We start from the raw sequence: 18,524 nt of genomic DNA, 5'->3' as shown, positions 1-18,524 counted from the left end.
TCGCATGTGCATTTTCCAGCTCAAATAGGGAAAGTAAATCTAGCTGATTTTTACTTTTTACACACACTTCCCCCTTTAGCCTCAACCAATTGTAGCATCTCAAATATAGTTGACTACATTTTGACAAAAGTTAAGCCAGCCAGATATATATGCTCAGTTGGAATCTGTCAAAGTATGTGTTATGACAATAACATGGTATGTTAATGTATTACTGAGTAATTCCTTCACTCTGATTTTTTTCTACAGCATTTACTAATGTTTCAGCATCGTTTCCAAAACATAGTCAACAGGTCCTCTGCAAGAGTGGCACAGGTAGACCCTGCTTAGGAACTTTGTACCGTTTATTGTCTGAGATAAAAGGACATGTTACATAAGTAATTGTTAATAGACAATAATCAATGTGCTGCACAAACTATGATGCACTCTGTATATTTACTGAGAATGAGTATTTTTTCTCCTTTGTTTCTAAATAATGGACGAAACATGTTGAATTAATGGCTGAAATTCTCAACATGCAACAAGATCATAGTTACTTGAGGGCAAGCATTCAACTCAGAATTTATAACTGTGACAGAACTGCGTGAAAACTGTAAATGGGGGTGTCACAGTGATTGTGATTTGCCATGCTCGGTGCTGTCAATCTGTTATTCTGATTTGAAAAGACGCTAGGGAGAGGCCATCCACTTTGCAACAGGGAGAGAAGGCACCCTTGTACAGCCAGCTGTAAAGCATCACCAGCAAAATCATGGGAGCAGCTCACCAAAGGGAAATGTTAACACTTTTCAACCATTCTAATAGCTCAGAGTAAAAATGTATGCTACTGAGCCATTCTGACTAGAAGACCAGTTTTAATCTTTGGGTTAAAGGCAAAATACTGCAGATGCTGGAAATCTGAAACAAAAACAAAAAATACTGGAAAAACTCAGCAGGTCTGACAGCATCTGCGGAGCGAAAGATAGAGTTAACGTTTCAAGTCCATATGACTCTTCAAAGCTCTGAAGAGGAGCCATGGACTCAAAATGTTAACTCTGTCTTTCTGTTCACAGATGCTGTCAGACCTGCTCAATCTTTGGGCTTGCTGATTCAAACAGAATAATGGGAGAGGTGTTTTACTGATCCTCTCTGGGGCTAGAAAGAGGTTAAATAAGGTAAAATAGATCCACTTCACTGAATATGTCTGCGCAGTAACCCAGCTGAACCAGTCAAACATCATCTTTTAGCAACTCGGCAAGTTCAGGTTTCTTATCAGATAAGGAAGTGCATACCTTTGCCCTGAGATGAAATGTATGGGTTAGGCATTCAAGATAGCCATCTCACCTTTGTATGCATGTGTAAGGAATTGTGCTCAGCACATACTTCCTTACCAAAGTACAGGAAAGCACTGGAGTTTCTTGTTTTGAATTTAATAAAATTAGCACACACTTCTGTTAGAGAATACCTTGAATACCTAATTCAATATCTTTTATAGCATGTGCCTTTCAGTATATAAAGCAACATATCCAAATAGCATGGGGTGCAGCAGTTTTTTTTCATGGCACCAGAATGCTTTCCAGTCATTGCTGCAGCTCCAACAGTGCAGACCCTGATGCAATTTGTCCAGCTGACTTTTGCTGAAGTCATGGAACTATCTAACAATTTGAAAGCATCATCTGACTTTGTTGTTATCTTGAGCTCTTTTCAAATCAGAAAGTCACCTTTTATTTCCTTATTCCGCACATTCCAAATATAAGCAAGTAAATGAAACATTTTAGAAATTTCTATAAATTCACCCAGTTATATTACAAAGTCATTGTCATGCAGCTGATCAATGCACTGCACAAATATGCCTTTTAACATTAAATCAATCCAGCCTTTGACAGTGTCATTTGATATCTGTATTCTTCCCTCTTCCTTGGCCTTCTGGTCTTCAAGTATTTCCCTTTTAATTTCAATGGCACTTGTCATTTTCAACTGCCTAGCAATTGCATGCAATTTTTGCTTTAGCAATTTTCTGCGCCACTATGTAGGATGAGACTACAAGCTGTTTGTCAGTGATAGTTGTAGATTTCATTACAGCTTTAGTGCCAAATAGTTCCTTAGCATTTTGCTCAAAAAATCCTAACTTTTCTTGCCATTATATATTTCATGCATGATACTTGATGTCTCTAATTTGGAAGGTTTCAAAGATTGATTAGACCAGTACATGTAGATATATTACATATTATGGTTGAGATATATCGCCACTTCCAGTACAAATAGAAGCAAAATTCAAGTAGCCGTCTTCCTACTTTGCAGGGTTAATACAGTTTTGCTTTCTACCCAAACTTCCACCTTCTTGGATTTTGTCAGCAATATGGTTGAACATAAAGGAAGTTCTGTATCATCGCTCTGTGGGTTTTGCCATTTTGAAGGGCTGATTGAATTAAAAATTTGCCCATATATGGTATTTATTGTGTGCATTTACAACAAATATTCCTGTCCTTTTTAATTTATCTCGCTTCTGCTGAAATAACTGTACAGATATCCCCTGTTTAAAGCACGTTCTTTAGCACGTTTCTGTTTTGGAGTAGTTATTGTTTGTGCAAGAACTGCATTGTAACTGCAAATGCTCAGTCTTTTTTTTTAAACAGAACACAGACCTCTGCTTTACTCGCTGCCTTGGTCACTCACTCCCTCCTGCTTGCCACCCATCTCCCAAAGCCCTTGCTGTTTCTCTCTTGTCACCCCATTCCCAAGCTCTTGCTCAGAGCAAGGGTCAGGACAGGGTGGAGAGTAAGGCAGGGAGATGGAAGCAGCAAGAAGGTTGGCAGGTGGAAGGGAAGTAACGGGTGGGAGGGACTCAGTGAGTGGGAACGAGAGGATCAGGACGGAGTGAGTAGGACGGCAAGCAACAGGACAAGGGTTGGAAGCAGCAAGCAGGAGATAAGTTAGTAAGCGTGATGAATTGAAAGAGGATTTTTGGGCTAGTTCAAGATAGCCAACAGGTTTTTAATGCCAAAATTACAGATCAGGAACATAACCCACCCTTATTACATGGTTTATTATGGGGAAAGTGATTTTCATTTGGCACCTATTCATTTAACACATTTTTTAGGAACACAATAGGAATACTAAATGAGGGATAGTTGTATTACACCTTGCCTAAAGTGAAAGCGCATTATGTAATCTGGGAACTTGTTGACTTGTGTGCTTTCAGCCTGTGATATACGCACATTATTTTTTACTACACATTCTCTGGTTATTTTAGACAGACCTTTTGAAACCTTCTCGCCGACCCCAGTTGAGAATCCTTGCGTCAAACCATATTCCTTCTCAATTTTTTTTCTTGGAAAGGCATTATGTTTTGAGTTTAACTTTGAACTCTTTATACAGCAATTAAGATGTTTAAAAACTCATAGATACTTTCCAAGGTGAAGTAAGATTTCATTTATGTTAGCATAAATGTTAATTTCAGCGTTTTGTTTTGCTTTCAGCAATTCTAATATTCAGTTTTTAGTGTGCGTTTGAGATGGTTGAGAACTATTTTAAATATCCTTGCCTGTGGCAGCCAATTAATTTTAGTGCATGATTATTATCTTTAATTTTTGGTGTTGAATATTAGTATAAATCCAGAAATGTGATGAATATGATCTACAATATGGACATAGCATGAGGCAAAGAAAGAGGAGAGATCCAGCTTCCTCCCCTCCTCTATTCAAATACCCAAATGGATATGATATATACTTCCTTATGTTTTAACACAGGAGAGAATGAAAGGAACAAGAGTTGAGATTTTGTTCCTATCTTTTTCATGATTTTGCAACATTTAGCATATTATTAGAGCAAAAATTAACAGCCCGGATTTTGCAGTCAGCAGTGAAGCAACAGTACTCATTGTTGACCTCCAAGAAAGCTACCTACAAAAATCTAGATCTATGGGGTATGGAATTTCCCTTTCCTGGTGACCATTTGAATCTGGTGCCAAGTCAAGGGATTGCCAGGCATCCAGCAAGTGATGTCATCAAGTGGGATAAACAGCCAATAACATTGAAATATTGTCAGAGGCAGCCAACTGAAGTAAAATGCTCTGAATTTTAAACTTTTAATTTAAAAATTTAGTGCAAAATAAATGAATGGGACATGCATATTAAGGTAGAAGCTGAAATACCAAACTTTTTTGAAAATATTTTATTTTGATAATGGATTTATAATCATAATGGAGAAATTTGATATTCAACAAATATAAAATTAATTCAGAGACAATGGCCAGAATTTTTCTGTCGGTGAGCTGGGGGCGGGGCCCGCTCACCAACACGGGATGACATCAGGAGGAACCCCCGACGTCATCCTGCCCCATTTAAATATTCAGGAAGGCGGGCGGACAGCACAATCAGCTGTCCGCCTGCCGACCTGTCAATGGCTAACTGAGGCCATTGACAGGATAATTAAGCCAATTAAAAGCCCTGCCCATCCAACCTTAAGGCTGGCGGGCAGGCCAGGAGCCCCAGCGGGCTCCTGAAAAAACATGAAACCTCATCCACCGGTGGGATGAGGTTTCATGTCTGTTTTAAAAAACTTTAATGAAGTTTATGTGATATTTATTAACATGTCCCATCTCGTGTGACATTGTCACATGAGGAGGACATGTTAATAATTTTTTTTATTTTTCTATTTTTGAAGTTTATAAAACTTTCAGCGCTCTCCCTGAGACAGCACTTAGTCTCAGGGAGATGTGTTCTTTCAAGTACATGCGCGAAAGAGCACACTTTGACAGTTGGGGAATCCCCCCCCCCCCCCCCCCCCCCCCAACCCCTCCCCAGCTTCCTGTCGGGCGGCCCGCCCACTCAAAATGGCAGCCGGGCCCATTTCGGTGGCGGCAATCAGCTGCCCGCCTGCCGATCAAGGGCAAAATTCTGCCCAATGAGACTGTTCAGTAATTATGAACTTAACATGCCATTTAAAACCCCAGTTATAGCTCATTCAACAAGGTGTAACTTTTTAAAGGGTTTTTAAGCAAGACCAGTTGAGTAAAAGAAATTTCATCAGTTCAGTGATATCTAACTGATTGCAATCTGGGGGATCTTCCCTGTGGGGAAGCATAGAATCACTCAGCAATTTCTGGATTTCTGTGCTTTAACTGCACAAATGCAGGCTCCAGAAGTCGCTGACTGTTTCAGTGGAGTAATGATGAATCCTGACAGCTGTCATTACAGCCTCGAGATCTGGGCTAACTTGGCTTGTTCTATTCCATTGCCACATACTAATCAATTTTACTCTGGTCCTGTCGTTTTCACTTGCATTTTGGTTTTATTGACTTTTACAGGTTGACCATGTACATTGCTGTGTTTGGTGATTTATTTCTGCTGAACCATTTGCCTGTTCCATTATTGTGATATGAAAAGTATAAACGTGATGGTAGATGGCAACATATCTTTCATTCTGTCTTATGGTTGGTGCTTATTATATAATGTAACATCACTCACTATTTTCTGGTAAATCATTTTAACTTAATTGGCCTCTAAATTGTAAGGTTTTATTTTACTGTGAGCAGTTCCGCATTTATAATTTGCAGTTAGTATTGATAAAGTTGTAGTCATAAATGGCTACAAATTGCAAATATACCAGCAGTGAATTTCAAAAGTTAATAACAATTGTAACCCTTTTCCTCTGCGTTTTAACTTCCAAGCTGCATTTAAATGCAAGAGATATATACTTTATGTAAACAAATGCTATAACTGAGAACCTAACCCAGGAGTATGATTAAAGAAAATAGACATTAGTGGATGCACCAGGTAGTAAGAAAACAAGATGATGTGAAAAATAAGAGGCTCTGGACCTATATGTAAGTTGTTGAAAGAAGCTGTTCTGAAGAAACAAGGGGCTGGGGCTAGATTTTAAAACCCCCCCGCCGTGGGGTGTGCTTTCGGCAGGGCAGCACGTAAAATACGAGGGGTGGCAAGCCCACCATCTTCCCACACCCATCCCCAAACCGTACCCCATTACACAGTAAGTGGGCGGGTGCCAAAGTCAGCAACCCGCCCACTTTATTTGAATAAATAATTAAGGGTCAATGAAGCCAAATGATAATACGCTGCCCAGGCCATAAGATAGTTGGCATGGACCGGCAGGCAGGCAGGGGCAGACTACAATTTTTTTTTCAAATAAAGGTGGGAAGGAAGGGGAGATGCATCATTTGGGGGATGCCCTCTGCACATTGAAGACAACCCCGCCTATGTTCCTTCCCACCTGACCTCAAATGTGCCCAGTCCCTCCCTAGACTTACTTGCATGCAGACACCATGGCTGCCTTCCTTGCTGGCCTGTTTGCAGCCCCAGCAGTGCCCACTGCTCAGTTCAGGCACTGCTGGGACTTCTAGAGCTGCCAGCCAATCAGATTAGCTGGCACCTCTCAAGGGCAGGTGGTCTTCCCACTGAGGAGCGGAAGTCCCACTCTTGACCTCTTGGCCAAGGTGTGAATATTGCCCAAATTTGCATAAATCACAGATTCATAAAGCAGGGAAATTGCATATTCCTGGAATATTATTTAACTCCAGATTTAATGAAATGCTGTAACCTAGTTAAATTGATGTGATGTAGGCTGCATAATGTGAAGATTGTCTGAAATATCAAGAACCAAATTGGAAATGATTTTCATCTTTTTAAATCGTGTAATAAGATCAGGTATGACAGACAGCTGTCTTTGACAACTTGGTTAGTAATGTTTTTATTAAATGTTTTCATATAAAGAAATTGCTTTATGGTTAGAACATAATTTGATTAATTGATGTATTTCCCTACATGCAAAACTGGGTTGGAGCACGCTAAGCTGACCAGAGTTCCTGTTACCTAAGCCAGTTGTTATTCTAAGTAATTGACATTAAGCTTCCATTTATTTGAATTTCAGTTGCTTTCCTGGAAAGTTTTCACCGTTTGTTTTTCCTTAAAGCATTGACTTCTTACATTGATATAGTTCCGAAAATAACAGTTGCGCTCCAATATCTCACCCAAGTAACCATTATTCACATGTGAACTTTGACAGTGAATGGCAGTAGGCTGTTTCCCAACAGAAGGTGTTGTAGCTGAGTCCAATTGAATCTGCATCTGACAACTTCCAGCCATAGTCTCTGATAATGGCCAGGAAAAATCTGGCTGATTTTTCTCTTCAGCTATCCCAGGTGCTAAAGCTGTTGCAGCACCCTTACTACCATCCTGGCAAAGATCAGCTAACACAGCACAAATAACCCAGCACAGACATGACATTCAACCTGGGTCCATCATCTGCCATCTCCTTTCACCTTAAGTGTTAGATGCACAAAAGTGTGAGCAAGTCTCCCACCAGATTATGGGCCATTTCTCAGGTAATGTTATGAAGGTTTCCTGTTTAAATTTTGTCCTTCTTACACCTACTACATTATAATTTCGCAAAATTCACCATCACTGGTTCCTACCACTTTGATTTGAATTTCAACCCCAGTACTGAGAGCTAGTGCAGTGCTTTACCTCAAGGGCTTTGCTGAGATTGTGTTGGAACATCTAGTGAATATATCTGAAGTCCTATCAAGCCTCCCTTCAGCTGACTTGAAGAATTTTAACAATTCAAAACTCTGTCTTCAACCACTGCAAATGAGTGTTTTAAAAAAAGATCCATTGGTTGGAATAACAAGCAACTGGTATAGTCCAGTAGTTTAGGGCATGTGGATTATGAAAGCATATTTACAGTCCTCTAATTTTTCAAAGTAAATCATACAATGTAATTTCAACTTTTATTCTGGTACATGCTTGTTTGTTGTCATGAGACGTGGAGAGGCAATGAGGATAATGGTGATAATGAGATGATGTGCAGATATACACTTACCTGAGAATCTGTACACCTTGGAGGAGTGTGTTTTTGATCAGTGCATGTTGCATAACTCTAAGTCAAGAAGGACAGCACTTTCCCCTCCTCTCACACTGCAGTTATTGGGAAATTGATAGGACATGGTTGGGGAGGGTGGGGGAGAAATATGTCTTTTACTCGGAATTTATAGCCCCTTTACACACAGAAACTCCCAGAAATGTTTCCAAAAATGACAACCTTTTCAACAGTTAATGTCAATAGAGATATGCTTTGTTTTCCCTTCTCTAATCTTGAGCTGTTTCTTGCTTTTTTCCGCAGTCTTGAGCTGCTCTGCGGAAACTATGTCATGACTAGCAGTGATCTATGTCAAAAGAGTTGTGATCAGCTTCATCTGTGGAGATATTTCTCCTATCTCTCTTAGCCAGCCTGCCCATAAATTACTTGTTAGCCTGTTTTTAATTTATTTTTAAAACATGTCTTTTATAGTCTCATGAAGATGACAAACATATCTACTCAGTTCAGAGGTTATATGTGAAATATCAACTCTGTTTGAAAGGATATTAATGCTTCAAAACCTGGTTTGTACATAAACAAATGTGGATGAACAAAAGTATAATGATTTTGCCTAAGTAAATACTGTAATTAATTTGCCAGGTTGTCTAAAACTTTGGACATCTCCTACCCAGTGATTCAGATGAGCCTAGTGCTCAGTATAAAAACAGCTGTGCAGATTTATACTTAATTCAGAATATGCAGGAACTGCTGAGATCAGCCTTTTTGTAAACCAAAATTTGATCTGACCAATGTTTCAATTTTATTAAAGGCAAAACTATTAAACACTGTGCTGAGGAAAAAGTTAGCCTTAATGATTTCCTCTTTTCAACCAATTTGTCAAATGAAATAAAAATGTTAATGGGATGAAAATTAATGAGGTAAAGTTTACAACAACAAATTAAGCTTTTGTTCACACTATGTGCTCGAGTTGCTGGTGGGTGACTAATATTGATGCCTCCCCATGGATTATTTTTGTTCAATCCTATTTACATATGTGTATAAAGTTCATAATTTTCATTTTGACCTCAGTAGTCAGTTGTCAGTCTAATGCTTCCTCTCATGCTTGTAATGATTTTTTATTTATATATAATTGAAATTAAAATGACTTTTGTATGGCTTTAAGATTTGTAAGTATATGCAATGCATCTACAGTGTTTAAACTATTTTGTAATTTCTTTTATGGAAAAATAAAAATTTATTTTTGTTTTATTTAGAGCAGTGTGTCTGTGCTTTCATTTTATCATGAGACATTCCTTATCCACTTTTGTTGGAAAATGAAAATAGGGCAAAACTCGAGGCCAATTCCTATTGACAAGAGTGGAAATCCTCAACATGCAGAAAGCATTGAAGTTAAAGTAAGTCTACCTTTATTTACACCATCCATTTTTTAACTATAGTATCCAGCGCAGAATCTGAATCTGGTATGCATAGTGTCTCCCTGTAGACAAGATTCACACTGTAGCACAAATAGATAGCTATGAAAAGAAATGCTTTTAAAGTAAGATTGGGAAGCAGGAACAAGTCCACACACAGCTGAGTACAGATGAGCCAGAATGTGCACATGCTTTATCAAATCACACTATTTTGTCTAGTGATGTGCCTCTGCAGTACACCAACTGCAGACATGAAGGCAGACCTATGGCCTGCTTCGTCACTGTTGCTTTGAGCTGTACAACAATGGCGTAAAGACAAATCTACCTCCTCAAAGTTAACTCCACAGCCTACTGAGTGCAACGTATTTGTTTATCTCCTGGTAAACCACTAATATCTTAGGCATCCCATGTAGGCAGAGTATAAAGGCATTCTTAAATCACAACCTGAGCATTCAAACTGAAGTTTTACATTTTACACTGGAGCAAAATTCCTTGCACAAATCCTGGAATCATTAACACTATAATCCGAATTAATTTTTCATATTAAATGCAACTTTGTATGTGACTGAACACTTTTGAGCCAAATTTTTATTCTAAAAATATAGTCTCAATGATCCATTTTAATATGCCCATTTCAGTTTGTAAAGATTTTTTAAACAATGGAGCAAATTTGAGCAAATTGAATCTGTTGGCTCAAGCTTTATGCCAAGCCTAGTACCAAATCATTCCAAACATGATGCATATTGAGTGGAACTACATTGTTTATCATTTTTGGCAGCTGCAGATTTTTATTAAGCTAAAATATGTCATATTAATATAATTTCCATTGGATCTGTACATAAAATGACAATGACAAGGAGCTGCAAAGGAGGAACGAAGAATGCAGTAAAATAAAAGCAAAACCCTGTGGATGCTGGAAATCTGAAATACAAACAGAAAATGCTGGAAAAAATCAGCAGGTCTGGCAGCATCTGTGGAGAGAGAAACAGTTTTGAGTCCGCATGACCCTTCTTCAGAGCTTGAAACATTAACTCTGTTTCTCTCTCCAGAGATGCTGCCAGACTTGCTGAGTTTTTCCAGCATTTTCTGGTTTTATTTTAAGAAGAATGCAATTGTTGCTGACTCCAGTCATGTTTGACACCAGTTTGTAATGATTCATTGTTTATTAAAATGTTTTAAACCGCAGTTAATTTTCTTTTTAATTGTTTGTTTTTTTTTAAATTACATCCAAGGTTTATGCAGTTTAAGTTGAATTTATACAGTCTCTGTGGGCTAAAGTTAGAACCAGTGAACAGGTCAAGTTGAGCTCTACTGAACACATTGTTAACACTTTTTCATCCTACAAAGCATGTAAGCAAGCAAATCTGTAGCGTTTTCCCAACTTACCATGCTTCAAAGCCTGCACAGTGAGAAGATTAAATTGTGCATCTTCCTACTCCTGGGTAAGGGGAAAGATTTGAGAATATAAGACATGACCCTGGAGAAAGAGAGAAGCAAAGGGTTGCGTTGCATTGCAGACTTGTGCTGTGATTACGACTTATTGTTAAATGCACTCAACAAGAATAACTTGAATTGTATAGCAAAGTAAAATGTCCCAAGGCACGTCACAGGAGAATTGTAAAACAGATACCAAGCCCCATAAGGAGATGCTAGTGTAAATGACCAAAAGCCTGGGCAAAGCGGTAAGTTCTGAACATCTTAGGAGAGAGAGGTGGGGAGATTTAGGTAGCTGAATGCACAGTCACTAACAGTGCAACAGTTATAATTGGGAACTCAAGAAGCCAGAATTAGGGACACAGTTATCTCGGAAGGGGATGGGGGGCAGCAGGAGATTAGAGAGATAGGGAGGGGGTGAAGCCACATAGAGATTTGAAAACAAGGATGAGAATTTTAAAATGGAGGTATTGCTTAACTGGGAGCTAATGTAGGTCAGCCAGCATGAGTGATGGGTGAATGAGACAGTGTGAATTAAGAAATAAGCAAATCCAAAACTCTGCTGCCTAAAGTTGTGGAGGATGGAAGACATTAGGGTAGCCAGCAGTGTACTGGAATAATCAAGTCTAGAGGTAATAAAGGCATGAATGAGGGTTTTAGCAACAGATGAGTTGATGTAGGAGCAGAATCAAGCTATGTTATACAGGTGGGAATAGACAGTAGCAGTGATGGCATGGATATGTGGTCAGAGGCTCATCTTGCTCAAATGTATCACGAAGATAGAAACAGTCTAATTCAGTCTCAGTTGCCAGGGAGAGGAAAGGAGTCAGTGATTGGGAAGGACTAAAGACATTGGCTTTGGTCTTCCCTATAATTAGTTGGAGGAAATTTCTGCTCATTCCAGTACTGGATGCCAGACAAGCAGTCTTGACAATTTAGAACCAGTGAAGGGGTCAAGAGAGGTCTGGTGAGGTAGAATTGGGTGTTGTCAGCATACACTCTTAGTCGTAAACTAACGTGTAGAATTTGGAAGCAGTTACATACCCTATTACCTGTGCCTGGTTATCAAAATTGTGAAGAACTTGGGTCTTGTGCGTAATTTTGAATCTCATAAAGAGGACAAAAAGTCATTATCCTTCAGAATCTGAGTTGAAGAAGGAGGGCAATCAATACAAAAATTTCTCAGAATATGTGTTTATCTGAAAGGGTAATCTTGACAGTGACAAGCATTCTTCAGGAAATTGTAACTCAAAAGGAATGGTTTGATGACTCGCTTTCTGTCCTTCTGTCTTTCATAGTAACACCATTCAGAAGCTTGTTGTCACCTTTTGTTAATACTTTAATATTTGTCAATTTAAATGTAAAATTGATTAGTGCTGTGTGTTCTTAAATTTATGTTCAATTTATTATTATTCATTCACTGGATGTGGACTTCACTGGCTGGGCCAGCATTTATTGCCCATCCCTAGTTGCCTTGGAGAAGGTGGTAGTGAGCTGCCTTCTTGAACCACTGCAGTGATTTTGTAGCAGTTTGTTACAATTGAGTGGCTTGCCAGGCCATTTAACCACATTGCTGTGGGTCTGGAGTCACATGTAAGCCATAAGACTTTTAATTGCAGGTTGTTATTAAATTCAATGAATTCAAATTCCACCATCTGCCGTGGCGGGTTTCAAACCCAGGTCCCTAGAGCATTACCCTAGGTCTCTGGATTACCAGTTCAGCAACAATACACTATGCCATCGCACCACCACCACCCCCCCACCCCACAAAGTAAGTGTTTCACATAATACAAGATGGGGAATATTTATCCATTTAGTAAACTGATAAGTGTCTATAGGACCTTGCTTGGATTGTTTTGAAAACATTAACCATTGGGTAATTGAAAATTGATGAAATGAGGCTACATCAACCCTGATGGAAATCCATCTTTTAGAAATTTTAATCTTCATTGCTGAAGCACAGGAAAATGTGTGAAACCAAGTATATTCAACAATGACGCAGCAGGAGGTGGGGGGAAGACTGACTGGGATAATTTCCCAAATCCTGTATTATCCGGAAAGTAAACATTCTTATCCCTTACGTCGCCCTGCAGAATAAATTTAAATCAGTGGCTTGAGGACTCTGCATATAATTGTGTCCTTCATGGTAGCATGGTTCAAAAGATTGCCTTCGCCTTCTGTCGATTTTATCAAATCTCATTAATGTTGAAAAAGCTGACCGCGAGATATCAACCTTCACTGGGCTCTGTAGATATGATTATCCTTGCCAGTATCACAGGCATATAAAGTGTAAAATAGTTTTGGAATGCATGGGAACATTCCATGGAATGACAGCATCTCTGATATGAAGCCAGCAGCTGCAATATTATGGCACTGTATGATACCCCCAAATGCACAATTCATGCTTATCAATATTCCAATACAATTCCACCAGACTATTTTTCCCCCAAGGAAAGAAATAATGAGATAAGATGCTTTGTGGAATTAGTGGGAACATAGGAACAAGAGTAGGCGATTCAGCCCCTTAAGACTGTTCCCCCATTAAATTAGATCTGGCTGATCTGTTTCTCAACTGCATTTGCATGTCTTTGATACGTTCCCCTTGACATTCTCAATAAAAAATTGTTAATTGCAGTCTTGAAAAGTTCAATTAACCCAACATCAACAGCATTTAGGGCAGACAACTCAGATTTCCTGATTTTACTCCTGAATGTCCCACCTCTAATTTTAAGATTACGACCCCTTGTTCGGGATTTTCCTCACCAGAGGAAATAGCTTCTCTGTATCTACCTTTTTATAATTTTAAACATACCAATTAACAAACTCCCCAATTTTCTAGAGTCAAGAGAATGCAAGACAGGTTTATTCACCTGTCTACATAACTTACCCTTTTAGGCCCTGATATCATTCTGGTGAATCTGTGCTCTATCATATCCCGCTTGAGTAGCAGTGCCAATAATTGAACAAGGTTCTGCTTCTAAAGTGGATTAAGAATTGCCCACATACCCATAGGTGTAGAATAAGGTTGTCTGGCATAGCAAGGGTTAATGTGGGACTGGGAAACTGTATCGCCCACAGTGTGATGTAAAGAGACACATGACCTGAGACTAGAAAGTTTTAGACTGGAACAGAGACCTGTGTAGAAGCAAGCATGGAGTTAGCTCATAGCTAGGGCTATACCCTGAATATATGTACATATTATGTGTCATCAATTAACAGTTAATGTTCAACCAAACAAGACTCGGAACCTCTTCATGAGACCTACTGAACATTTAACAATAGGCAGAGTTAACATTGGCTGTGGATCTGCTTGGAGACTGATTTCCAGTAATGTCCCACAGGAATCGGGGTTAGGGCCTTTTGCTACCTTTATCGATGACCAATATGTTGGGGGAATGTCCGCAAGTTTTCAGATGGTACAAAGATTTAAGCAGATGTCAAAATTCGGGAAGAAAGGCGATCCTGACATGTTCGTGGAATGGGCCAGTATTTGGCAAATGACATTTACCTTAGCCAAGTGCATGTGGGCAGGACCAACACTAAGTATACATAAATCCTTACAGGAAACAGAACTAAAACCTCTGGAGAAAGAACAAGAAATTGGAATCGTGGCTCATTACTTTTTAAAGGTTCGTATCCAATATTTTGAAGCTGTAACCAAAGCAAACCATGCTGCATTGCGCTCACAGGACTATAGAATATAAAATCAAACATACCATTTTGTCCTTGTGTAAGGCTTATTTGAAATACTGTGACAAGTTTTGATTTCCTCACATTGTAGCCAATTTAAAATATTTCTATGCTCTTTAAAGAAGCAATAACTTGGGTGATTTAGTTAAAGTCTACAAAAGTTGTGAAGGGATGAGATAGTATTCACATTAACAAGTTATTTAAATTAGATAGGTTAGGGTGGACCTTTACAAGTTTCACATGATGTAACACGGTTATGTCTTGGTCAATTCTTCTTTTCCCAGAGAATAGTAGACCTAAGGACCAAGTTGCCAGTTAATGTGTTGAATGATGATTTGCTGGATACCTTCAAAAGAGATTTGCACTAGTTTTTAGTGAGGGCAAAGATCATGTTGTACAAAAAGTGTCAAAATATAAGTCACAATCAATGTTGGCCTTTCAGTCTCCCAGGAAATTATAGGGCTCCTGTGAGGTAGGTTCCATCTGAATCATGATGAATAAGGCATCATAACTTTATTGAACCGGCTAGCAGGAGCTGCAGGCCTTTTTCCCCAATATTTTTGCACCTTGACCCTTTTTGCACTATACTATCTTGCTTTACTTACATTCCTCCCAGAGTTTCATTCCCTTCCCATTTACAGGCTTAAGATAGCTTTTTTTTGTTACTTCTATTTTAATTTTTTAATTGCTCTACCATTCACAGCCATGACTTCAACTGCCTGGGTCCTAAACGCTGGAATTCTCTTCCTAAATCTCTCTGCCTCTTTGGAGGAAATGGGATGCGGGAAAGGCTGTTTTAGAGGGTGTGTGTGTGTTGGAGGTGGGTGAGGAGAATGTGGTGGTGAGTGTTGGAGTGTAGGTGAGGAAGTGAATGAGGCAGGTATGGGTAGGGTGATGGGGGTTTGAGAGGGTGAAGGTGAGGAGAAGGAGGGGTGGGGTGTGAATGAGGCGGTGGGGGTGTTGTTCAGGAATGCAGTTGTGTGGAGGAGAGAATGGGGGTTGAGAGCTGAATTGGGGTGAGAGATGGGATGGGACAGGAGGGGGACTTGGGAGGCAGGTGTGTAGGTCAGTAAGGCAGGTGTAGATGGAGGTTGTGGATGTGGCTTGTGTGATGGGAGTGATAGGGTTGATAGGAAGGGGAATTTGGGTTGTGGGGGTGAAGTTTGGGTGAGGGGGATGGCATAGGGATTTGAGAGTTGGGGTTAGTGAAGGGGCTGTGAAGCATGGGAGTTGTGGTTGTGTTTGCAAATATAGGTGGTTGGGGGTGAGTGAGTGGATGAGATGCAGTTGTGGGGGTGTGTGGATGGAACTTGTGACAGCAGGATTAGTATCTGGTAAGGTGGAGGTGAATGGGAGGGCAGAGTGTAGTATGGGGGTGTGTGGGTGGTTGTGAAGGGCTGAGGGTATGGGAGGTGTAAGTTGGTGGGGGTGTGAGGGGTGGGGCCTGATGGGTGGTGGAGGTGTGAGGAGGAGAGGGTATGAGGGTTGTAAGTGGCTGGAGGTGAGTGGAGGTGGGATTGAATGGGGGATGTAGGTGGGTGGGGTCATGTGAGGGGAATGGGGGTGAATGGGCAGTGTAACTAGATGGATGAATGTGGAGAGTGGGGGTTGGTGGTGTGGGGTCAATGTAGGTCTTAGGGGGTTGTCTAGTGAAAGGGGCGTGAGAGGGTGGGGTGAATGTGGGGCGTGGGTTGGTGGAGTGAATTTGGGGTTTGAGATGAATGTGGGACATGGAGTGATTGCAGTCGATGTGGGGTGGGGTGAGTGTGGGGGTGTGTGTTGGGTGTATGTGGGGGATGGATGTGGGGATGTCAGGTGAATGTGGTGTGTCATAGAGGTCTACAGCACAGAAAAAGGCCCTTTGGCCCATTGAATCTGCACCAGTCAAACAAGTACCTAACTATTCCCATCCCATTTTCCAGCACTAGGCCCATAGCCTTGAATGCCATAGCATCACAAGTGCACATTCAAATATTTCTTAAATGTTATGAGGGTTTCTGCCTCTACCACCCTTTCAGGTAGTGAGTTCCAGATTCCCATCACCCTCTGGGTGAAAAAATTCTTCCTCACATCCCCTCTAAACCTCCTGCCCCTTACCTTAAATCTATGCCCCCCTGGTTATTGATCCCTTCACCAAGGGGAAAAGTTCCTCCCTGTCTACCCTTTCTATGCCCCTCAATTTTATACACCTCAATTTCCTTGCTCCAGGGAAAATAACCCCAGTTTATCCAATATCTCCTCATAACTAAAACTCTCCAGCCCAGACAACATCCTGGTAAATCTCCTCTGCACTCTCTCTAGTGTAATCACATCCTTCCTATAATGCATATTCCAGAACTGCATGCAATACTCAAGCTGTGACCTAACCAGCGTTTTATACAGTTCCAGCATATCCTCCCTGCTCTTATATTCTATGCCTTGGTTAGTAAAGGCAAGTATCCCATATGCCACCTTAACCACTTTATCTACCTGTCCCGCTACCTTAAGGGGACCGGTGGACATGCACAGCAAGGCCCCTCTGATCCTCTGTACATCCCAGGGTCCTACCATTCATCGTGTACTCCTGTGCCTTGTTTGTCCTGCCCAAGTGCACCACCTCACATTTATCCAGATTAAATTCCATTTGCCGCTGATCAGCCCATCTGATCAGCCTGTCTAAATCCTCCTATTATCTAAGGCTATCCTCCTCACTATTTACCACCCCACCAATTTTCGTGTAATCCACGAACTTACTGATCAACCCTCCTACATTCAAGTCTAAATCGTTTATACATATCACAAACAGCAAGGGACCCAATGCCAATCCCTGTGGTACCCCACTGGACACAGGCATCCAGTCACAGAAACACCCCACGACCATCACCCTCTGCTTCCTGCCACTCAGCAAATTCTGGATCCAAATTGCCTTGGATCCCATGGGCTCTTACCTTCGTTATCAGTCTCCCATGCGGGACCTTATCAAAAGCCTTGCTGAAGTCCAAGTAGACCACGTCAAATGCTCCTACACACCTGGTCACTTCTTTGAAAAATTCAATCAAATTGGTCAGACATGACCTCCCCTTAAAACTATGCTGACTGTCCTTGATTAATCCCTGCCTCTCCAAGTGTAGATTAATTCTGTCTCTCAGAATTACTTCCAATAGTTTCCCCACCACTGAGGTTAGACTGACTGGCCTGTAGTTCCCTGGTTTATCCCTTCCTCCCTTCTTGAATAATGGTACCACATTGGCTCTCCTTCAGTCCTCTGGCACCTCTGCTGTGGCCAGAGAAGTATTGAAAATTATTGCTCGGGTGTATGTGGGGGGGTGGGAAGGTCTGGGGTGAATGTGGGGTGTGAGGGGGTGGGATCAATATGGGTGGTGGGGTAAATGTGGGGGTGTGAGGAGTAGGGGGAGTGGGTGGGGTGTGAGGGGGATGGGGGTGTGGGGTGTAGGTAGGGTGGGGTGAATAGGTGTTGTAGGTGGCAGGATGGAGTGCATTGGGGCTTATAGGTGTGTTTGGGTATGAGAGGGGGTGTAGCTGAGTGAGGAAGGGGTGTGTAGGTGGCTGTGGGTAAATGGAAGTGTTGGTGGGAGAAAAGCGAGTGGGGGGTGTGAGTGAGGAGGATGGGGTGCACGGGGGTGTGGGGTTGAGGTAAATGGATGGGGTTGGATTGGCCACATTCCAGAACTGGGAGGAATCCGGGATTTACAGGGTTAAAATCCTGGCCCTGGCCCCGCCCACTCTGCTCCTTCGGCATTTTCCGCCGCTGGCGGAAATGACCGAACCGTCTCGCATCGCTCGCTGCCGCACCGGCTGCTCTTTGCGGAGATTCACCGCCTGGGAGCCTGAAGGGAAAATAATCGGGTTTTTTTTTCTTCTTTCTCTCCCTTCCTCCTCCCCATCCCTTCCTCTTCCCTCCCCCTACACCCCCCTCCGTGTATTTTAAAGAAGTGAAAGTTGTTGTGCTGAGGGGTATTTGCTGGAATCTCTCCCGATGCAGGCCATCAAGTGTGTGGTTGTTGGGGACGGGTAAGTCCGTTCATCTCAATGAAGAGAGAGGGGAAAATTACAAAAGGTGTGGGGGAAATTAAAATATCTGTAAACCCTGGGCCATGTCTGGGAATTTTAAAAAAAACTGATTTTTTTGTATTTTCTAATCTAAATTACGTTGCAGCAAAAACCTTTTGTTGTATTTAG

General features: G+C 41.1%; 1 protein-coding gene across 3 annotated transcripts in view; it reads left to right on the top strand.

Moving 5' to 3' along the window:
* Window positions 1-18,524, top strand: part of rac3a (Rac family small GTPase 3a) — a 62,450-nt gene that overhangs the window by 7,527 nt on the left and 36,399 nt on the right. The window contains exons 2-3 of one of the 3 annotated variants that reach the window (XM_041216599.1): window positions 247-312; window positions 9,133-9,203. In XM_041216599.1, the coding sequence (XP_041072533.1) occupies window positions 247-312; window positions 9,133-9,203 (137 nt within the window). Of the gene's footprint in view, window positions 1-246; window positions 313-9,062; window positions 9,204-18,126; window positions 18,357-18,524 lie in introns of those variants that run through there. The other 2 variants (XM_041216602.1, XM_041216601.1) reach the window with 2 other exon arrangements.

Source organism: Carcharodon carcharias, chromosome 22 (assembly GCF_017639515.1).
Source record: "Carcharodon carcharias isolate sCarCar2 chromosome 22, sCarCar2.pri, whole genome shotgun sequence".
NCBI lineage: Eukaryota > Metazoa > Chordata > Chondrichthyes > Lamniformes > Lamnidae > Carcharodon > Carcharodon carcharias.
This window is presented reverse-complemented; position numbering and strand designations above follow the sequence as displayed.